Here is a 24,944-nt window from a genome sequence, read left to right as displayed (position 1 = left end):
ATAAACATTAGGAAATAGCGCAAGTAATAATACTATTTAATCGAGAGAGAGAGAGAGATAAAGTGAGGAAGTGGGAGCTTTAACAAACAAAGATTAATTTTGAATTTTGTCTTCTTTACTTTTTAAAAACTTAACTGGCTTTGCAATCACCCCCCCCCCCCATTTAAACAATCTGAGCTCAGTGGATGACTCAAAATAGTAAGAGATGTTTCATTTTATTTTTAAATCATATTTTTGTAAAAGAAAAAATACTAAAAGATATTCATTATTTAATTTTAATTTAACAAGCCTGGTTAAAATTAAAGAAAAAAGACTTTCGGGATTTAATTTTAAAAAAATGCATTTAAAAAAAATAGGTTTTCAATAAATTGAACATTTTTTTTACTTTATAAATGTGTCATCACCTATCAGTGGAGGACAAGGATTATTTTAATTGTCAACTAAATGATGATTAATATTATTAAGAGTAAAATTAATAAAATTTGATTCATGACAAGTTTTTGAAGATGACCTTGTTGTAGCTCTCAGGAAAGTTTTTGCAGTTGTGATAGAAAACGAATCCTGGCTCTGAAAATAAGAGCTAGAGATTTAAACTTTGTGCACCTTCTATGGAATCTTCTGAGAATGTATCTGATTCTTATGTAGGTGGGAATTAAATTCCAGACTGTTACTTTATGGAGTGATAAAACAATCCAACAATTACAAAGATTACAATAACTTTAGCAACAAATTGGATATACATCTTCCATTTTAAATTAGGAGTAAGGAAATTATAAAACAAAAAGCTTCCTTGAAAAGAGCCATTTATTTCATCAGAGGAAAAATAAGGATCTGAGCATTGTTGATGAAAGGAGAGAAAATTCGTTTTAGCAGTGTTAAAAGAACAAGCCATTTTTATCCATTACAAAAAAAAAGAAGAAAAAAAAAAGACTTAAGCAAATTATTAAAAAAAACATTTGGTTGAAGGAAATAATTAAAAAAAAAATAATAATTGCATTCTTTAAATATATTGAAAAATAAAGTAATATGAATCTAAGGGAAATAAACAATAAAACAGTATCTTTACTGTAATTAAAATAGAGTTGCCTCCCTTTTAACGATTATGATTAAGCCGATTACACAAGTCATTAAAAGTGTACAATGGAAATGTAAGGGAAATAAACACTGTACGAGTCATAATGCATGTGTGCATCTGTATTAGATATGATTTTGTCAGATTCCAGAAAGAATGAGAGTTTTAAAGGATGCAATGTTTTATCTCATGCTTCAACAATTCTGAGTGTGAAAAATGTTTACAAAAGTCAAGAGAGTACACGTTGACATGCATACAAAGTTGGGAAACACAGTTCCTATGACTTTCAAAAACATTTTTTTATGCTTAAAATTGTTAAAATTTGGAACAAACTACCTGCATCACTTGTTGGATGCTGAGACACTTTTTGTTTAAAACCCACATGCTTTTCAGAATCCACTGAAACTATGTGATCTTCACCACTCTACACACATCTATCATGACACTTGTATTTTCGACTTATTTCCCTGACAATTGTACATGTATTTATACAGCGAGTTGCAGTGCATCTGAGCACTGAAGACAATGATTTCATTATTTATATCACTTCCATGTTTGCACATTATCGACAATTACATTTCTCTTTTTAGATGGATCACCAAAAGTGCAATACAACAAAAGTAAATGCTGGTTTTTGATGTTCAACTATATATAAAAATTATAGAGTTTTTGCATCAACCTAATAATTTTATCTCGTTTCTTAATGCGTTCAAAATTTCTTCCATATTTAAACACATAATTAAACCATATTTCCAGAGAGACTTTATATTTTTTGATATGTACACTTGCAGAAGGATTTCTTTACATACCCAGCTGGCAGGTGCAAGAGGGTTTAACACCTTGAACACTCTCCAAGACATGACAGGTTCCATTGTTCATGCAATGTTCTGCACTCGGTCGGCAAGGGTTCATGTATTCACAATAAACTCCCCGATAATCTGTTCCACAACTGAAAAGAAATCATACATTTTAGCAAAAGGCAATAGCAGATCTGCAAAATATTAGATTTTAAATCTAGTGGATAACATATTCGGCATTACCCAAATGTCAAATTTGTTTGAATAATTATTCATCTCGTTCAAAAAGTATAAAATATCTACTCTTGACTATAAAGATTAAGAAGCATGAATTTTATTTTATGAATTTTATTTTATGAATTTTATTTTATGAATGGTCCAGAACACGAGAAAAAAAAAGTTCCCACATCTTTTTATTTCATTTTATTGTTTTTTTTTTGTTGCAAATTGTTTTTATTTTTAATCAATGATATTGTTTTTTGTTGCAAATTGTTTTTATTTTTAATCAATGATATTGTTTTTTGTTGCAAATTGTTTTTATTTTTAATCAATGATATTGTTTTTTTGTTGCAAATTGTTTTTATTTTTAATCAATGATATTGTTTTTTTGTTGCAAATTGTTTTTATTTTTAATCAATGATATTGTTTTTTTGTTGCAAATTGTTTTTATTTTTAATCAATGATATTGTTTTTTTGTTGCAAATTGTTTTTATTTTTAATCAATGATATTGTTTTTTTGTTGCAAATTGTTTTTATTTTTAATCAATGATATTGTTTTGTTTTTTATTGCAAATTGTTTTTATTTTTAACCAATGATATTGTTTTTTTGTTTTTTATTGCAAATTGTTTTTATTTTTAACCAATGATATTGTTTTTTTGTTTTTTATTGCAAATTGTTTTTATTTTTAACCAATGATATTGTTTTTTTGTTTTTTATTGCAAATTGTTTTTATTTTTATTCAATGATATTGTTTTTTTGTTTTTTATTGCAAATTGTTTTTATTTTTAATCAATGATATTGTTTTTTTGTTTTTTATTGCAAATTGTTTTTATTTTTAACCAATGATATTGTTTTTTTGTTTTTTATTGCAAATTGTTTTTATTTTTAACCAATGATATTGTTTTTTTGTTTTTTTGTTGCAAATTGTTTTTATTTTTATTCAATGATATTGATTGTTTTTTTTTTTATTGATTTTTTTCCTGCTTGGTGAATTTGACAATAACCCTTAAAGTGGAATCCCAGTGTTTGCTGCAATGGGACATTAATTCAATTCACCTTCAATATGGTTTCTCTAAAACTGAGAATTCTAATGCTGTTTGGCTCAAATCTTGATATCACAAACACAAACATGTGAAACATGATAATATAAAATAGCAAGGTTAAAACTTTATGCCATCTGCTTTGTTTGACTAAGCGGTGCCCATTGAAGGAAACAAACTTTAAAAATATATGAATTATGTTTATGGGATGTCTATTTACTTCGGTCTTGTGTGTGTACATTAGGCATGTGTGTATATTAGTGTTGGGACGATTCCTAATTTTTATACGATTCCGATTCCAGGAAAATATTGATTAACGATTCCGATACCAAGTACGATTCCGATTCCTAGGGAATTATTGTTTTGAAATATACCAGGTAGTTTTATACTTATGGTCGGTAGTTCCCAAATATGTTCCCTAACTTTGGAAGAGATATTTTATGTCTCCACCGTCGTGTTTTGGTTTAAATAAAATTATTATATAGTAAACTAAACGGAAAAATTAGCAAAATTTATTTTAGAGAAAATTTATTTTACTTAATTGGAATACAGAAAAAAAAAACTCAAAGAAAACAGAATTTATCCTTCAGAGCAAAAACAAATAAAATAGAATTTATATAACAGAACAAAAACAAGAAAATTAGAGAATAAATACACACGATTCATTATTTTGGTCCTCATAATTAACAGATTTAATGAATTAAATAAAAAAATATAGCGGAAGAGAAAGAAAATATATACTAATTAAATATAAAAAAGATAAATATTTAATTTAATAATTTATAAATGAACGTGCTTAATGAAAAAAAAAACAATATACCATGTGACATGGCACCGTAGATACAAAATAACCCTTCCAAAGTTAACGACCATATTTGAGAAATACCATTAATTGAAAGTTTTTGTGTTTTATACCAAAAGGTAGGTATAGCGAAAAGTTACAATTAAAGGAATTTCAAAAACAATTTTTTGTTTGGCTATTGATAGTTGTATTTGTGACGGCAGTTCTTCAGACCTCCATAATTCACAAAGAGTAGTTAACACCTATTATTTTTTCTTACTTTTTCATTGCTTTTACACGTTGTTTCTAACGTGAAGAATAAGTTTAGCCAAACTAATTTCGAAATAGGGTATATCAAAGGAACACATATAAAAATGATACCACTATAAAAAACAAATGAAATACTAGATAAAATTGAGCAAACATAATTACCAAAATTACAGAAAAAGATTTAAAAAAAAAAAAAAAAATGGTGAAGTGTGTTGAGTGAAATGAATTATTGAAAGAAAATTAATTGAACTAATAGAAATGTTAAATAAAAAAAATGTCACATTTCAATATTTTTTTAATTAAATTCTCAAGGTTGTCGAAATTAAAAAATAAACGCAATTAAAAAAAATTTAATTGATAATTGAAACTTTAAAAACATATTAAACGTTGAAAAATTACTTATCTCACAAATTAACGTCCAATAAAGTAGTCTTCATACAGGAATTCGGTTATAATAAATATATCTTTCCCAAACCTAAAAATTAAATCTTTTTTTTTTTTTTTTTTTTTTTTTTGAGAGAGAGAGAGAGTGCTTTAAAATCGCCGGGGAGTGCCGCCTAAAATTTTAAAGAAGTAAATTTTAGGAGTTTAGTGCCTTTCAAAGACGGTTATTAATTTATTATCATCATTTAATTTCCTTTTTTTTCCTCCCCCCCCCCACACCTTTCCACGTGGTTCAGTAGTTAACCAGTGCTCCTGTTGCTGTCAGTCAGCTATCTTTACCTAAGTTTTAATTTCTAATTAAAAGAATTTTTCATGAATAGAATCAGCATTTTTAAAAATTATTTTTTTAGTTGTATATATTGTATTTACTCTTTGAAATTAAGGAGGGTTAAAAAAATTGGTGACACCTAGATGGTGACGTAGGCAAAAAAAAAAAAAAGAAAAAAAAAAGACTGCGATTTCGACCCTCACTAATAAAACTGCTCTGAGTGACTAGTTGGTAATTTTTTGTTCCTTTTCTTTTTATTTTGCTCCTCCAATTTATTTGGATGCTTCATAGTTAAATGTTTTAACATGTTGGTTGTGGTCATGTTAGATGGTTTTATTCCTCGCGATATTTTAATTTGACAGACTTTGCAAATGGCTTTCAACTCATCATCTTCATCAACTTCAAAAAGTTTCCATGCAAGACTTTTTTTGGACTTTGGGCCATATTAGAAAATTCAGTTTATCTGTAAACAAATAATTTACTATTAAATTTTGTTTTAAAGCTAGTCACTTATTTGGATAATTAATTGAAAATAATCCGCTAAAAAAGACAAAAAGAAAAAAATATAAAGGGATGGGGCGGTAAATTGTACCAACCGGTAGTTAACAAAAAAAACTTAAAGAATTTAATTTTTGAAACCAATGTATAAAAGTTTACATAATGAAATGCAAATATGCATTTTCTTTTGAATTTTTTTTTGGTTGACTGTGTTCAATTCACACATGGTTGATGCGGTTCAATATTGCTAAACTATAAGTCTTAAGTAAAATTCTATTTATAAATACTTTTTAAAATGAAATTATTTAATTAATTGTAAATATTATTTAGACATAAAAATTAATTGATTACAAAACCTTTTAAAAATATATATATTAATTTCTTTTTCGTTCGGCAAAAAACTGCGCAAAACACTTAATTTTCAATTTAAAATTCTAGAAAAAAGATTATATTATTCTGCTTTTAATATAATCAAATTCAGGGTTTTATCTTTCTGGAGAAAAAAATAAAAAAAAAATAATGGGTTTTATTTCAATAAAATTAAAAAAAAAAAAAAACTTGACTGAATTGAATTAATTACCCTTAAATTAACGAAGGGGTTATTTAATAACTTTAAGTTTGAAAGAGATAGGTATGGGGTCGATTTTTTTGAAACTTCAAAAGAAGCCCTACTGTCAAAACTTTGCGAAATAATACGTGATCAATTTCATTTTAGAGATATTTCTTTCAAAAGCCTTATTTTAAAAAAAAGAAAAAAAAGTATTGTTCTATTAAACCTTTTACTGTTTAAATAATTTGACTTTGCTCGTTTTATTTTAAGAAAATATAAGTTGAAAAAGCATTTTCATTCAGTATTAGAAGATTTGTCAGTAAAAAAAACAATCGCCAAAAAGATAAGCGTTTTTTTATTTTTACTCGCAATGTAGAACCCTGCATACTTCTTTTCAAGTTAACTCTTTTGTAGTTTTGATTACAATAGATCTGAATGAATGAACCTTGTAAGGGAGGGGCACTAAGCATTGCCCTGTTAATAATGAATTTCTTTGGTTTCTTTTTATAACATGCTACATTTCTCTCTTGCGGTTAGTTTTCTTTTTTTCAACATCAGACTAAAAGAATCGTAATGAAGGAATCGGAAAATAAAGGTATTTTTTAATGATGCGATTCCGATACCTCCCAAAATACACGATTCTTACGATTAATGATTCCGATTAATCGTCCCACCACTAGTGTAAATGTTTACATATTTCTGTGTGTGACTCAGTCTTCCCAATCAGCAACAAGTTACCGCCATGTTCACACTTCGACACTGAAGAGGTAAAACAAAGTGATAAAATTAAACAGTCTGGATAATTCAAAAACATGGCAACTCTTGATTTGTGTTTAAGATAATATCTAATCTTAAAAATTGATACATACAGGAACTCCAGTCTTTTGTTGCTTTTGATTCTAGATCATCGATTCAGAGATTTCTCAACTTTCATTTTGTATCTCATAATTTAGTGAACGATCGACAAATACAACTTTTCAGATTTTCAGAAAAGCAATCTGCTTAATACAGAAGGGGGTGGGGGAAATCTTTATTCTACTCTGATCTACTCTCTCCCAAATTTGATCTCTGCACTATTTTACCTTTGAGTTTCAGCCAACCCATGTAAAGAATCTTGTCCATCATCTATTTTCACAAACTCATGTGAACAAAAATTGCAATTCTCTTGACAGTTTAATCGGCCAAAATCCATTATAGGATTCCAGCACTTTGTCATATATGTACAAGATTCATTCTTAAACAAATTAACTGATCAGTATCAATTTCAAACACAACAGTAAGATGTAAGGGTAAGTAATGTGGAGTATATTTTGTTTAGTTTGATGCAAAGGAAAGTCCTTTGTGAATGTTTAGATACATATAGGCATTAGACATCAACTAATAAACATTTCTGGAATTTAATCCAAATCAGAGATATCTGAATTTCAGTTTCTTTGTTAAATGGTCAAATGTTAAGTGGTTTTTATGAAGTTTAATATGGGCATATGTTTTTTTAATGTTTATGAGTGATATTAATAAAAAGAATAAGACACCTGAAATGACAAAGAGGAGAAGATGGAAACTTTGGCTGCAACTACAAAAATTTGACTGACTGTGCACACTACAAGGATTGAAGAACACTCCAGTTATGCTACATTAAGTATGCAAATTAAATTATTGTAGAATATTGCTGTGCATGTCTATAAAAAGGAAAAAAAATCACAGTCAGATCATCATTGGCTGTCAGCCTCCAATATGCCAGAGTTAAACATAACATTCCTGACCAATGAATATGTGCAACATTAATCTCAGCCAAAACCCATCGTTTGGAAAACCCTCCAAATCATGCTAGCGCCATTTGTAAATCTCCAGCATTAACAAACAACTAATACAAGCCATAATCCACATTGACTACATAAAATAGCTACTCAGAAGCGACACAACAACCGCCAATAACAGCATAAAATCAGCAAACTAAACTATTACTGATAACAAACACACTTTGGCAGCAATTACATAATCAACAAAGTCAGCAACCATACAAACTATTACTACTGCTAACGCGCACGCATACACATGTCCACCTGACAAATTTTCATTCATGTCAAACAAGTGGGAGATACAATTTTCACAAGACAAATATTCTGATGCTGTGCAAACTCACACCTAAATACAAAACACTTAACGTTTTTCTCTAAAAGAATTTTTACATTTACAACTGCTGTTCATCGTATTTTAATTGTTTGAGTATTTGTATTGTATTTTATATATAATTTTGTGTATTTTACAAGAACCACATGGAGGTGGGATAATTTTTAATTCTTGTAAATATATGAAGGTTTTTGTAATTTTGAATAAAGTGTTGTTTTGTCATTTTTTTGGTCATCTTGCATCAAATAATTGATTTAAGCATTTCTGTGTTTTCCAGATTAGCTTAAAAATTGATTCATCAAATTCTGCAATAAAATCCCTCAAAAGGTGGAAATAGAGAAGAAAGAAGTTGAAGCATGAAAACAAATCTTTATTATTAACTTTGACACGATTTTCTAAACAATAGTTTAAAAAAAAAAAAAAACATCGAGGGAGAGTACATTTACCCGCTGAGGTCATGCGGTGCTGCATTCGGTAAGAATAGTCTGATGGTGCCAACCCCTCTCTAGGCTTCAGAGCACATACAGAAGCTGGTCTTACCAAATAGCCACTCATTTTAGCACGGACCAGGTTAAAAAATGGTTTAACTTTGGTGATCTCATGGGAATTGGTGTGTCAGCATGATCATATCGTGCACACAAATTCCAAAGTACAAATTCTCAAAAGATGACAATTCAAACATATTTTTAAATTTCATTTTCTTTAAACAAGTATGACAAAATTAAACCGCAAAAAATTGTTACTTCTGATGTGCAAGTTAGATTTTCCTCACATCTTGACCTTGTGCCTAACTTTTGCCCTTGTATGGGAAGCAAGGAAATAGGGATATAAACTTATTCTTCAACAACTGTAAAACTTTTCTCTCATTGAAAAATCTATTTTATATCAAAACAATTTTACCAAAACCTAGCCGTGATATTTCATTTTTTTTTTTTTTTTTAAATCATCATCGGTCGGCTTAGCATTCATGCCGAGCAACCATAAATATTAAAAACTGTTATACTTTGTTTTAGTTGAAAAATGGAAATTATAAGAATTCAAAAATAACTAAACTTATTTCTAGCCTGGTAATAAATACAAACAAATTCTTTTTTTTTTTCTTTTTAACCAAGTTGATTTTTCTCCAACAATTCGTTAAAAAACATCAAATTCAGTTTTTGCCTCCATCAGAAAAACGGTCAAAGTGTTTAAAATTAGTTTTTAAAAACAGTTGCCAATTGTGGATTTCTCATTGTGTTAATACTTATACGAAGTTAAAGGTGGTTATTGGTAGGTAAGATAATGAATGACTTGACTCACTAACAAGTGGAAGACACCCCTCCCCAAAACCTGTTATAGATGGAGTGGGGGGGGGTAGTAGAACCAGAAGGAACCTAAAATGATCACCTTATGTCGCATTTTTCTCTATGTATTTAGTGCTTCTCACAAAGGTAAAGTTAAACAAAAAAGTCAGATTCTAATGTAAGGTTGAGGTAATAACCAACTCCCCACCACCACTCAAAAAGAGGGCACTTTGGATTGGAGCAAAAATATTTCTTAGGATTTCTTGCTTTCTGGGGTAAAATACACTTCCACCTTCGCTTCAAGGCTGAATTTGTTTATATTGCAACTCAGACTACAAGAAAATTCTTGACTGGCTGTAACAATAGTTTGTCGGTTACATCGGCATTTTTTTACCACTTTGGAAGACAAGATAATATCTAGGAGGAGGCCAAACAGATACATTTTGATCATAGTCCGAAAACTGGATACCTTCTGTATTTAGTTGCCATAGCAACAATATCTAGCATAAGAATCGAAGGTGAGAACTCCACCCCCCAGGTGTAAAAAAAGGCATTCCTAGTTAAGGATCCCTCAGGCAATGAGTTATATTCCTCTCCTTTCACCAAAAATAGGAGAGAACATTTTGAAGGGTGCAATTCCAAAGCATTCTACAAAAAATGGTCTGGTGATTCAGGTTAGTCACGATGTTGTTGGAATAATTAGGTACGGGCAAAAATGATGGAATAATAAAGATGGGGGAGGGGCATAGTTTTGAAAGCCGATTTATCATACTTTTTTTTTTGTAAGGTTTCTAACTACTTTTTTTTTTGTATTTGAAAGATAAAAGACTAAAGTAAATTTCCAAAAGAAAAAAAATAGTTTTACACATGCAAAAAAAATGTCATGAAAAATGATTTCACGGTGAGTTAACCAATTCAGCTAAATTTTGAAAAAAATCCTTTGGAAGATATTAGTTTTTTGGGTTTATTTCAAAGTGAATTAGTAAAGTCCTAAGATATTGAATTAAATAATTTAAAAAATTAAAAAAAAAAAAAAAAAAAAAACACCTTGTTTGTACAAAAAATGGCTTAATTAGCCCCCAAAAGAGAGATTCTCGCTTCGTTCAACCGAAAGAAAACCAAGTCCTCATCACATGGATTATACAAAAGCCCAAATATTAGACGTCTGAAAATGACGTCAGGTAGTTAAGTAGGGGGTGCTATTTTTCTTTTTTTTTTTCCCCTTCTAGCCGTGCATCCGTACATTCCTGTCGTGAATGTTAGGTAGCTCCAAAACAATGTGAAAAAAAAAGTATGATTCCGTGACGTAAGACTTGTGTTAACTATACGAACAATGGAAAAGCAGAAGCGACGTAATTTTTTAAAGCTTTTGTTTATCTTCTTTAAACTGCAGTTAATAATTAATCTTTGTTAGAATTTTGTTAGGTTTTAAGATTTACACAGTTTAATGATTAATAATATTATAAACATTTGTATATTAAATATGAAATACGGTTTTACTGAATGTTCATTTGGTTAACTACGGCTTCCATATTTTGTTTGGTAAAAAGAGACAAACAAAATGAGGGGGGGGGTTACAAAATGCTTAATATTTGTGCAATAATCGTTTTAAATCGGTTGGCGATAAAATAGCTAACAAGAGCCATGTTTATATTCAAACTTAATATTTTAAAAAGATTTAAACACAATTAAAAATCTATGTAACGGAACATTTTGAAATAATGGAGTTTTAATCTTAAAAATTAATTAATGTTTAGGAAGTTTCTTTTCCTTGGCAATTCAACTGATTATAGTATATATTAATTCGAAAAAAACGCTATTTAAAAAAAAAAAGAAAAAAAACATTAAATTATATCATTTTTTTTTATTGCAACTTCAAGGTAAATTTTTGTTCAATTACGTGTATTTAAATTAAAAAAAAAAAAAAAAAGTTTTACTTATTTGAACTCTTGTTTCATAATAAATAGACATTCCGATAGATTTAAATATATTTTGTTCAAATTTCGAAAAATAAATATGGAGGGCGGACAAGTAATAAAAAAATATTTCCCCTCGTATATTTTACGGAAACTGCATATGTACTTTAATTCTAAAATGGATAAGTATGGAAAATTTCACGAAAATCTTACCAATAGTTGATTTTTGCTAGATTTATTAAACACGGGTATGTTTTCACGTTCGAAATGCTTACTACATGGGAACGTTATTTTAAAGCACAAATTATGTAAACAAGATTTTCGTCTCGCAATTTCATTATTTTCGTAAGATGAAAAAATTTTTTCAAAATTATTACTAGTTTATTTTGCCCTTCTTTTAAATGGTACAAAAGTTATATTGATAATATTCATTTATAATAAAGTGACATCGTTTTACATATAGGGTGGTTAATTCTGTGGTGACTTTTGGAGGTGCCTAGTGAACGTTTGTCTAATTTTTACCATTTTTTAATTTATTTATTTTTCTAATTTCCTGCTTTTAAATTTAAAAAAAAAGTTATTTTTTCAAGATTTTATAAAAATTATGTTACACCGAAAATTTCACATTCATGCAAGCAGGGAAAATATTAGAATCGTACATATAAAAATTAGGCGAAACATGTAATTAAAAAAAAAAAAAAAAGAATTTTTTTTTGCAATTATAATTTCTTTTGTGTGAAAATAAACAATGCTTAATTCAATTATAAAACGAATATCAGAAGTTCGAGAAATTAATTTTTCTTCGAGTTATATTGAATTCATTAAAACAAACTTTAGGGCTTTTTGTAATGTTCCTGGATTTTTTTTTTTTTTTTTTTTTTTTTTTTTTTTTTAATTGTTACACTTTGCAATGCTTCATTTTCATAAAAAAAAAAAAAAAGCAGAAATAAATTCATGCATTTTTGTTATTTTTATTTTTTTTTACTACTGAAAACCATAACTTTAGTAAAGGTAGTTTTTGTTTAAACAAAATAATACATTTCCACTAAGTTTTAAGTAAAAATAACGTGTTCATTATATTTCGTGATTATTATTTGATAAATATTGAAAATTTTATTAAAATTGGTTAATTTCCTGCTTTTTGGTGAAGTTTTAAGTAAAGTGAAGGAAGGGTCAAAATGTTTATACATTTTGAGTATCAACATTCATTATGCACGTAGGGGAATCTCCGAAGACGGTTATGAAAATACTGACTTCCTGTCACTAAAAATTATTTTCGGCATTACTTTTCTAGTCTCGTACACTCTTATTTCCCCTTCTCTCTGTTCTCTTAAAGTTTTAAATCCACAATCACCACACTCAAGTAATAAGGGCGACCCTCAAACCCTGGCTAACTTTAAATTCAACTAGTGAAACAGAAATGGGAAAAGACAATAGTAGAAGTTAAGGATTGTTTTTAGACTGAAAACAAAACAAAAAAGAAAAGAAAAAGAGGGTATTGTGATAATTCTTTCTTTTTCTATCTTTTTTTATGTGTAAAGCTAGCTCTAATGTATTTTACTTGTATATTAATATGTGCTGACCTCCACCCCCAACTCCTACTACCGGCAGTCTTTATTTACATATGAATTAAATCTATTCAACTGAATTTTGTGGAGTGGATTTGGGCGTCCCGAGGTCCGTGACAGGGGAGGGGGATATCACCGAAGGAGAGTAGGAGGGAGACAGTAAGAGACAGAAAATGGACCAATCAGAAAACAGGAAAAGGGCAGGTGCAAAACTGACAAAAAGGTGTGGGGGGGGGGAGACAAAAGAGCACCCCAAGCCCACCCCACGCGCCGACGCAGGTGCAAAGCATAACGAAATAGTGGATTCACAATAAATAGTATGCTTACGTGTGGAGAAAAGGAGTGTGTCAGTCTAACATTAACAATGAATAACACACGTGTGGTGTGTGGAGGTATTTTAGTATCTTAAGACATTTCAACTAGAAATAAACAGTATAAATAAAGTAGCGAAATTTTATGCTCGTAATTAAAGTACTCTGTCAATGAATGGTGTAGAAAGACACGATATATAAAACATTAAAACACATCACCAAAAAAAGTGTTACATTATGTGTAAATATTTATGGGATGTAGGTCGGGAGGTCATCAATTTATAATTGGGATTTAGGACCGAGGTTGAGCGTATCACAATTTTATTGAAGTTAAAGGTAGGAGTGTATCCGAGGGACCATTAAAGGTAAATTTAACGGGATCGCCGATTAATAGAAAGGTTTCACGAATCCACATCTTTACATGAATAAAAATGAAATCCTGAAAATAACGAAACCCAACAAAAAACGCAAAATCACTTTATTAACATGAAAAACATTTACGTGTTAGAAATATTAGTTTAAATTGTTCCAACATAAGTGTTTTCTTGTGTTCAATGTTCATAATGAAAGATTAAAGACGTGGAGATTTTGTGACGATAGCACGAGGCTTGAAATTACTGATTTTTTATAAGAGAGCCGCATGTGGCTATTTTTGAGAAGAAGAATCCATAAATCATGTAAGTGAATGCGTGGGTGTGTTCGTATCATAACAGTAGTTCGAAATAAAATTGTTTAAAATAAAATTTAAGTCTTCCTACAATATGGTAAGTTTCCATGAAGGTAATAAAGTTCATGTCTGTCGCATGCAAAATCATGGTGTTTGTACGTCTACCGGGACAGATTGCTTGAACACATGTTAACACTTGAGAAATTGAAGAGAAAAACTGATTTGATTTTTGGCGGGCAAATCTTTATATACAGGCCTTCTCGAACGTTCCGTCTGTTTACTGTATTTATACAGGAGTAAGCGTAACGGGAAATTCCATGCCAAATCATCAAGTAAAAGATCGAAATTTGCCCCCCCCCCCCCGAATTTTTTATCCTTTTGATCCCTGTAAGATATACATAAGTTATGATGAACTGTCAAAATTCAGCCCCAGTAATCAATGGGAATCTTGTTTTTGAGCACAGCCAAAATAAGGTCAAGAGGCCAAAAAAGGATGGTCGTGACGTGACTTACTCATTGTTACAAAATTATAAATTTTTGGAAAAGTTAGTTTCTGGCCTAAAATATAATCGCACCTGGTAGGGTTTTTTGACCGAGGAAAATCGACCTTAGAAAGCCAGGGGAGTTCATCCTGTCGAACTCTTTTGCCCATTTATATGCAGAGACAGCTTCCGTGGGAACCCCCAACGGGCATAACTTTGGAGGTCAAGCACAGAACACTTTAGGGCCGTGTTGATATCTGCTTTAATATTTAGAAAGCCAAACGATAGAACTTTCAGAATATATATACGTTCATACTTCATATCTTATTCCTTCACATTGAAAGTTAACCCCGAAAGTTGACAAATTAAAAAAAAAAAAAAAAAAAAAAAAACGTAATTGAAAACGCTCCATTTTCATCTAATATTGATAAATATAAGAAAGTTTTATAGCTTTCAGGGGGTAATTTAGAGGTATATATGCGTTTGTCTTATGAATTTATATTTCAGTGGTTAAATTTTCCAAATCTTAGACAAAATTCCAATATTTTTGGTAAAAAAAGTCCAGGCGTCTTTAAGACTGATGAGTTTCATTTTTGTGAAAGTCTAATTTCAACGTCCATTTATTTGAAAAATAATGTGAAATTTGTCATTATCTAGGTTTTCTAAATATAAACACACACACAAATATATATATATATATATATATATATATATATATATACAGGGTGACAAACAAACAAAAAAATAAAATAATATATGACAAAAGAATTCTAAAATAAAATTATTGAAAACAAAATGTGTTTTGATGTGATGTTTTAAATATAATAAATTGGTTATGACCAAAGTTTCATTTCATTCAGACAAAACACTAAGAAACGGGGCTTAATTAGAGTTGGGATCCGTTTTTTTTTGGGGGGGGGCACCCTGTACATACCCATGTGTATATATATATATACACACACATATATATATATATATATATATATACATACATACATACACTTCTGGAGAAATATATTTTCTTACATAATAATTCTTATATAAGAAGCTCAATGTGGTTACAGAGCAATATATAGAGTAAATGACAAATTTCTTTTCCAAAATTCATGATGTTGACAATCTTATTGTTAATTCCTTTGAATCAGTTGACTTATACAATTCTTGACAGTATCTGTTTCGTAGCGCAAAATCAATCAATTATTATAATCAATTAGTGAATCTATTATGCCCTTAACTCATTAGAAGTCATAGCAACAATCAATCTGTCAAAAGGAATTAAAATGTGATTTGACATGGTGAAAATCCGAAAATTGGAAGAGAAGCTGCAGTTACCTTTATATTTTTCCATTATGCCATATTGAATTTTTATCAAACAAAGTGATTAAACCCAACTATTCCTAATAACAATTTATTTATGAATCTTCTACCAAAACGGTGCATGTAATAATTAGTAAATTTATTAATTCTAAGTTATGTATACATAACTATGAAAATAATATCAACAAAATATAAATTAATATACATGCCCGTATATACGAAACTAAACTAAGCTTCAAAAAAATGAAAATCAACTATTCATACTAACAATCTCAATCAACCTGTGAATCTCCTACCAAAATTTTCTATTTAATAATTAGAAAATTTAATAATTCTAAATTATGTATACATACTTATGAAAATAATGTCAACAAAATTATAAACCACTATATGTTTTTATGTACGAAACTAAAACTAAGCTACAAAGAAAAGGAAAACAAACTTTAATTTATGAATCTTCTAACAAAATGTTCTATTTAATAATTAGTAAATTTATTAATTCTACGTTATGTATACATATGAAAATAATATCAACAAAATTATAAACTATAATACATGTTTATATATACGAAACTAAACTAAGCTACAAAATACGATTGATCATTTTAATCAGTTCTCGTAACTAAACAATTTATCCAAAATGAAAACTATACATTAATTCAAATCTATTAGCTATTATAATCATACACACCAATACATACAATAATTTTTAATATCATACAATTCAAAAACTATACTTACGTTTTGTTAAGTTTAGAATAATCTGAAAATTCTTTTATATCGTAAATTAACCATAAATAATAAAATGCAGGCAGAGTTACCTCCCTTGGAACAAAACTTGAAATAAACTTTACTTAATTAATTTTTCACAACCCATAGACATCCATATTCAACTAATTAATTTTAATATAGTTTTAATCTTTCATTCAATATTATTTTTGAAAAAATTAAATCGACTTATATTTTAAATAATTCACTAATTTTTCCAATACAAAATGTTAGTATTACAGATTATTTCAATCGATAATCATAAGTTATTGAGTTATACTTCATATCTACAAATGTTGAATTGTAAATTAATTAGTTCTTTCCATTTACTTTAATTTTTTTTATTTATATATTTATCCATATTTTATCAATATCAGCACCAATTATTTATATTGAAAGTAATGTTTTTTTTAATTTTTACATTTCACAAACTCAATTCTACATACGACAATCTATTTTTATTAAACATTTTATGAACTTGTTCCTTATTTAAGCATAATTTTTGTTATCATTGTATATCTCCTAATTCTCTAATAAGTATGATTCAGAGTTTCTTCATCTGATAACATGTTATTTTAATTATAATTAAATGAATGTATATTTAAGTTAAAACTAATTCTAATTCAAGTTAATAATATTTATAAATATTGTTTAGACCTAAAAATTATAGAGCATATCCAACCCAGGTTTTCCTTATACTTTAAACCCCCTCTCCTATGCCCTTTAATTACATCTTATTTTTTATTTAATTTTTTAATTAAAATTTAACAAATATTTCCTAAATGAAGTTATAGACGTTAATTTAATGAGTATATATATATATATTAATAAATAGTAGATTTACAATAGATATATCTTATAACTATAACATTGATTTTTACTTTCATTCTAACAATTAAACCATTTGGATTATACATTTGAAATCAATTGTTAATCACTTGTTGCATCATATACATTTTATTTTTAGATCAATATTTGGAGTCTTACTACTATAAATCCATTTGTAATATGATTATCATTTGTTTAAATATTTTATTTTTTTTCCTATTAATCCATAAATTACCTTACTTAACTTTACCATCTATAAACATTACAATTAATCTTAAGAAATAAAATCCATTTCTATTCCCTATACTAATTTAATATTTAATTTTTCATCCACTTCTATTGTATAATATAGATGTAGTCTATTACATATATATATATTCTGAAAAACAGCCAAGTTTGTTTTTGATTTTAAAACTGGTAAACATTAATCAGAAAAGTTTTTCTGGGCATTTAAGGTAAAGCAGAACGGTCTGAACAAACCGGAAATAAATCATTTGTAAACAATCACAGTGTTAACTTGAATAAAGCCAATACAAAAATAAAATAAAGATGTTAAAACAATAAAAAACAAAAATGCTTATGCAGAGAACTTTTTAAAAACCCATTTCTTAACATGTGGATAAGAGGGTGTTTTTCTAACTAGACTGTACTTTCACCTAACAAATTCATAAACAAGTGATTTGTGCCACAAGCATTGAAGAAGGACAACTCAAGTTTTTTTCTCTATATGTGTTTGACTAGGGAAAGTGTTGAGGGGATCACCACAAATGGACGAATGTGATCAGTGGCAAGTGAACAGAATCGCAAAGAAATACCAATAGAAGAAACTATTGCTGATAACATGCAGCTCTCTCTTTTATTAAAGTGAAATTGATGCTGAACATGTAGGTTTACTTAATTGCATTGCTATGATAAACAAAGTGAAAAGTACTACATAACATTATTACATTTTCTTGAGAATATTATTTAAGTACATGGGGCAAAGAGCTGACATTTGTATATATCATTCTACAATATGTATTGATTAGGCATGCAATATTCCAGATCTCTATCTTAATAGCTTTGTGATGTGATTTTGAAATTAGTATATGTTTATGACATTTGGTATTTTATTTCTGACACCAAAATTGAACATTTCAGCATTTTTATCAAGTTATGAGGTAAGTTGCAGCTGGAATTGTTTTAAAAATAGGTATAATATTCATTATGTATAGAATTATATTGAATGTTAATATTTACTGTCATTTAATTCAGTTTTATTTGATGAAAATTTATAAATTGTTAATCAGTGCAATTTTGTTATTATAAATAAATGATTCAATGTTCACTTTTCACATCTCAAAAATGACGGCCGAAATTGAATTAGAAATAATTGTACTTTTACTGTTGTCTTCTTATGCTAGAAGTGATGAAAACATCTTTTGTGACATTTTTACTTTTTTTTGTCAGTTAATTTCAAAGTTTCCATGTTGTAATTGACCCATCTTCATGCTTCTTGACCCTCAGCAGGGTAGTGTGTACTGTTTATTCTGCTTCATTATCATCAGTGGAAAAGAAATGTAAAATCCAATTCTAAATATGTTTTCTATGCCAATCTTTTAAAAGTAATATTTGAATCTTTTTTTTATGTGGAGGTCACTACTCGAGGATAAGGGTTGTTGTGTGTACAGTAATCAATGGGATAGTATTGTAGTAATAGTTAGTATTGGAGATTTGATAAAGTGTCTTAAGGGGGCAGGTCATCAGGAATTTGTTTGTGTTGGACTTGAAGACATCCAAGTTGAAGTCGGGAGGGAAACAGGCAAACGGAATAGAGTTCCATATGTGCGCAGTTCTAAGAAAGAAACTTTGTTCATGGAATCTATGTTTTGATTTAGGTACAGATAAAGAGTGGGGAAAATTATTGACAGTGGTTTCAGCTAGTCGGGTGTTTTTCATGAAAGATTGGCGAGCGGGGACCAGAGAATGGAGCTCAGACAAGCACTTGCCATGGAAATAATGATAAAACGGACAGGCTCGCAATGTCTCTTCTGTGGGAGAGAGGTTGCAAGGAAGAGAAAAGGGCATCACCCACCAAGCCACGAAGTCTATTTTGTACTCTGTTAAGGCAGGATAGGCTGTTTTTAGCAGCTCCTGCCCAGATGTGGTAACAGTACTTCATCCTTGGACGTACTTGGCTTTTATACAGATAGAGAATTGCATCATTAGTGAGATATCTTCTGGAGCGGTAGAAGGATCCCACCATTTTCCCAGCGACCTTGGCCACAGACTGTATGTGTTCCATTTCAGATCAGGAGTAAAGGTCAAACCCAGAAGCTTATCAAAACATGGGGCCTCCCCTAGACGAGAGTCATCCATTTCAATTGATGCAAGATGGGGATCAGAGTGTTAATGATGTAAAGATACGAGCTTGGTTTTGGATGCATTAAAAGTAACCAGCCACCTCTTTCCCCACTGTACCACGCGCTCAAGATCTGAGGTGAGAGAATCAGAGAGAACATTGTCATTTATGGCCTTTGATGTGTTACCATAGATAGTCGTGTCATCAGCATAGATGTCAACGAATGATTTTAGTATGTGTTTAGGGAGATCATTGATGTAGATCAAGAGAGTTGAGCCCAGGATGGACCCCTGAGGGATTCCAGCATTAATACTGTGGGCCTCTGATTTCTGCCCATCAACCATTACTCTTATGAGCCTATCAGAGAGAAATGATTTAATAATTGAGAAAACATTTCCAGTTATACCATAGCTGGAAATCTTGTAAAGTAGGCCTTTATGCCATACCTTATCGAAGGCCTTTGATATGTCAAGAGCCTTAGAAATGAAGCCTTTGTCGAGAGATTCGCTAATCCTATGAGATAACTGTTAGCACGTCTGCTGTAGATCTAGCAGAATGGGAAACACACGTTTTTATCGGTTAGATAAGATGAAAATTCTATTTCCATTAATAACCTGAATTGTTCAACAATGGTTATAAGGATTCCACTAAAGTCAGAAATACTAGAATTAGACTGTACAGCTTCTGACAGAAATAACCTCAGAGCTAAATTTGTAGGTACCATTGATATAGTTGATGGCTATGACTTGCTTCTTCAAATAGACTAAGGACTGAATATTTTTTCAAACAAGTCCCCATTGGTAAGTTGTTAAGGTAGGAATATTAACAACAGCACACATGACAAGAGCTTCTAGTTGTTTTAAATTTGATTTCAGCATATATGTTGAATTCCACCACATGGTCACATCTTGAAAAAGTTTGTTTTTCCAAATTAAGCTGATCCTGTATCTCAGTTAATTTGCTCAATTAACAAATTAACTTATAAAAAGCGATTAAAGTAAAAAAAACTGCATTTCTGTTAGATGTAATGGTTGTCTTCACAGGCTGAGTTACAATGTATGATAGTAATTCTAAAACACATGCTCCATCCTGTTCTCCAGTGATATCACCAATTTAACCAAACTTTTCATTAACTTTAGTAGTTTAGCCATCCAAATACACTTATAGTTAAAAAAAATAAAATTAACTAGGCTACCTGGTATTGTCCGGAATTTTAATTTCCATAAATTTGAGAAATTGTTTTTGGAAAGTTAAAATAAATGAGCTATAAAAATAATCATAGCGGACGAAAGGCTCAACCAAGTATTAAGGCCCTCGCAAAAGAATAGACAACACAATATTCCGTTTGAAAATGACAAGAATAATATTGCCATTTTTCTTTTAATGGTTTGAAAATGACAAGAATAATATTGCCATTTTTCTTTTAATGGTTTGAAAATGACAAGAATAATATTGCCATTTTTCTTTTAATGGTTTCATGTAGCAGTCTGATTATGAAACGTTTTACTCAATCAAAAGATTTTTTTTTTTTTTGCTTAACCAATACAGCATGGTTTTGTTAACTTACATTTCTTTTTGTGACAAGAATAAAACAATGCCTGGCCAAGATCAGGAGAAGTGTGGCTAGGGTTAAGGTGCGATTATTGTACTGAGCAAAGAGAGAATATTCATGGCTTCTGAAGACAAAAAGAAGGGCAGTTTGTAAGAATCCACTTCATCTATTAGTATTTAAGTATCCACCTGAATAGCATTTGTTAATGGAGAAATAAAGAGAAAACCCGAATGTCTTTTCCTGATAAAAAAAAAAAAAAAAAATACATTCACATATAATTCTTTCATACTGGCAGCTTTACAACATTTCAATACATGAATTTTTTTTCACGAAGATGTGTTGAACTTAAGCCATGCACACACACTTTTTCTCTTAGATAAAAGATGCTCACTTCTGAGTTTTATTTTGTCCTTGGCTTCTCTAAATTGTATTAGACACCATCCACTACCAACTTCCATTCCTAATTAGAAACCAACTTGTTAGTTTAAAACTGAAAAACAGTGAGTGATCTACTCTTGGAAAAAGGTTTGGAGAGTCTCGCTAGCATGACTCAAATGTTATTGTTTCTTTATTTTGTTTTTTTCCCATCTCCCACCTCTCCCGCCCATACCCATTGCTGCAATTTTGTGGAAATTAAAGGGGGGGGGTACAATTGATTGCTGCTGCAAAGTTGAACTCTTATGGCGAATAATTGTTCTATCTTCTATATTGTGTATTTTTTAATTTTGTTCTTTTCATAATTGGCAACAGCCTTAAAATAATTTTGTCAGTTTTTTTGCAAGGATTTGTCTGTCATTAACTTGCATACCAACCACCAAAAATATAATTTAAATTTCTGCTCTCTAAAACTGATAATATTGAATATCCCACCTAAAAGCTGCTATTCCAAATTCAAAATCATAAAACCTATTTTCCTTGTACCAAATGTTTTAAGTTTAATTTCAAATTGATATAAATAATTGCATACTAACAAAAAATTTAAAAGTGATTTTAATTCGTATTATATTAAAAATTAGATTTTAAATCACATAAAAGAATGTGAAATTTTTTTAAGGAAATGAATTTTTTTTTTTTTAATGTTAAGTTTTTTAGCGCGCTATCAAATATATTGATTACTAGGGCAATTACCCTTGACATCTCAAAGGCCTTTGACATAAACCATATGGCATAAAGGTCTGCTCCACAAAATCTCCAGCTATGTATAGCTGGAAATATCTTTTCAATTAAATCATTTCTAGGATCATAAGAATAGTAGTTGATGGGCAGAAATCAGAAGCTCATAGTATTAATGCTGGGGTCCCTTAGGGGTCCATTCCGCATCCAACTCTTCCTGATCTACATCAATGATTTCCCAAATCACATCCTAAGATCATTCATAAACATTTATGCTGATGACACTAACATCTATCACTTCAAAGGCCATAATCGACCAAGTTCCGATTCTCTCTCATCTGATCTTGATCACATCGTGCAATGGGGAAAGTGGTGGTTGGTTAATTTTAATGTGTCTAAAATCAAGCTTCTATCTTTCCATCATCTACGCCCTGATCCCCCGTCTGGCATCAACTGAAATAAATGGCTCTCTTCTTGGGGAGGCTCCATGTTTTGACAAGCTTCTAGGTCTGACCTTTACTCCCGATCCGAGATGAAACACATATACCCAATCTGTTGCCAAGGCTACTGGAAACATGGTGGGATCCTATCGATCCAGTAGATATCTCACTGCTGCTGCAATTCTCTATCTGTATAAGAGCCAAGTATGTCCAAGCATGGAGTACTGTTGCCACATCTGGGCAGAAGTTAGACTATGTAGCCTAGTGGGGATGTCCTTTTCTCTTCCCTGCAATCTCTTTCCCATAGAAGAGACATCGCGAGCATATCTCTGCTTTATCATTATTTTCATGGTAAGTGCTCGTCTGAGCTCCAATTTATGGTCCCTCCTGTTCTGACTTTCAGGAAAAACACTCATCTATCTGCAACCACTATCAATAATTTTCTTCACTTTTTATCGGTGCTTAAACCTAAATGTAGATCCCATGAACAAAGCTTTTTTTTCTTAGAACTGCACGCCTCTGGAACTGTTCCATTTTCCTGCTTTCCAACTGACTAGAATATGGTCATCGTCAAGTCCAACGTAAACAAGTTTTTCATGAATCATCCCCTTAAGTAATCCAATTAACCAAATTTCAACTAATGATTACAACATTTTCCCATTGACTACTGTACATTCATTAACCCTTATCTTTGAGTGGCTTCTGAGCCTTGATAAGTGATGATTCCTCTGTAAGAAAAAAAAAAAATTAAAGAAAACTTAAAATGTTAGTTATGATTATTAGCTATAAAAAATTAAGATATAAAAGATGGCTGTTTATGGACCAAATAAAATGTCATTTCAAACTTAAGTTTGCTTGACTGACCAACTGAGAAACAAAACTCCTTATAGAGATATTTGGCTGCATTTAACCATTTACTCTGAACACAAATGTCTGGTTTCATGATGGCTGTTGTATTGTTATCCCACCATTGTTGACATGAAAACAGATATTTTATGAGTTGCATGTGTGACGTCATCAAATAAAGTGCAATACAATGAAAACGATCCAAAGTGAGATTAAAAAAAAAAAGAAAAGTAAATTAAAAGATAACTTCCAGAGATTAAAGAAAAATAAAATCTAGAAAGGAAATTTTATCACCCTCACCACCACAAAATGCCACCCACAGAATCATTAATAAAATTCCCAGTCCCTTCCTTCTTATCTCTTATGAATATTTCTCAGTATAAAATCTTCATGACTGCCATTTTGTAAGAATTGAGAAGAGAATGATCCAAGTATGATGAATCTATTGGAGGCAGTGACAGCTGAAGATATTGTACAGTGCACATAGAACGTTTTTTTAATGGAAATAAATATCTGCAATATATTTGCATTAAAAAGAGTTAAGAGATTCAAAAAGTAACCTTATAATAATAAATTAAATAACTATCATTGTAGATCATAATCATGTGTGTGTTTAGGCTGAACTAAACAATCCTGTTTGATGGAGCAGAGGAGAGAAGTAGTGCACTCTGATGTAAGGAGAATAAAGAGTCAATTTTCCTAGAAGACATCTCGTCCTCTCATCGCATTACCCTTCTTCTCTATGTCATCATGCAGAGTAAAAGAGGAACCATTTTGTCTACTGTATTTCCTGTATCATTTTTTTTTTGCATCCTACAAATTACCTTGCTTCAAAACCAATCCATTTGCTCTTTTACTGAAAAACCTAGTTCATAATAAAATATAGAATTCCCACAACAATGGACGTCATCTGATAGAAAAGAAAAAAAAAAAAAAAAACAGATGTAAAAGAATAAAAATTCCAGAAGTTATAAAAAAAAAAAAAAAAAAATTGATATTTTGCATTAAGAGGAGGAAGAGGATGGTGCTGCCATCAATATATTGAGTGAACGAAAGAGGGACATAATGCCTAGGATACCAATAATTTCCATACACTTCATTTTGTTGGTTTCCATGCAAAGTGTGAGAAATACTTTTAGACACCATCCAATTTACAAATTCATACTTTATCTTTAGACAAATAGAAACTTAAATCCTTTCATTTCTTTGGCCTTCTTGAGTTGTATTATTTGAGTATGGAAGAGATAGGTGTAGTTTAGTGGATTCAGGAAGTGTACAGATTTTAAAGGATGCAGAGTCATGGCAGCTAACAACTGTGTCAGTTTTTTTGTTTTTTTCTGTACTTCAGTTATTCTAAACATTAACAAATTTTTTTGACATGTTCACAGGTGTTGGAAAAAAGATGCTCCAGGTTGTTGTTTGTGACAGGTTGGTTAATAATT

The 24,944-nt window shown here is 30.1% G+C and overlaps 1 protein-coding gene across 1 annotated transcript in view; it reads right to left on the bottom strand.

Annotated features, from left to right (window-relative positions):
- Positions 1-24,944, bottom strand: part of LOC145247896 (uncharacterized) — a 341,390-nt gene that overhangs the window by 238,136 nt on the left and 78,310 nt on the right. Inside the window, exon 3 of the mRNA XM_080109515.1 lies at positions 1,882-2,021. Within this exon, the coding sequence (XP_079965641.1) occupies positions 1,882-2,021 (140 nt within the window). The remainder of the gene's footprint in view (positions 1-1,881; positions 2,022-24,944) is intronic.

Source organism: Euprymna scolopes, chromosome 26 (assembly GCF_053919585.1).
Source record: "Euprymna scolopes isolate OS-2025 chromosome 26, ASM5391958v1, whole genome shotgun sequence".
Lineage (NCBI taxonomy): Eukaryota > Metazoa > Mollusca > Cephalopoda > Sepiida > Sepiolidae > Euprymna > Euprymna scolopes.
This window is presented reverse-complemented; position numbering and strand designations above follow the sequence as displayed.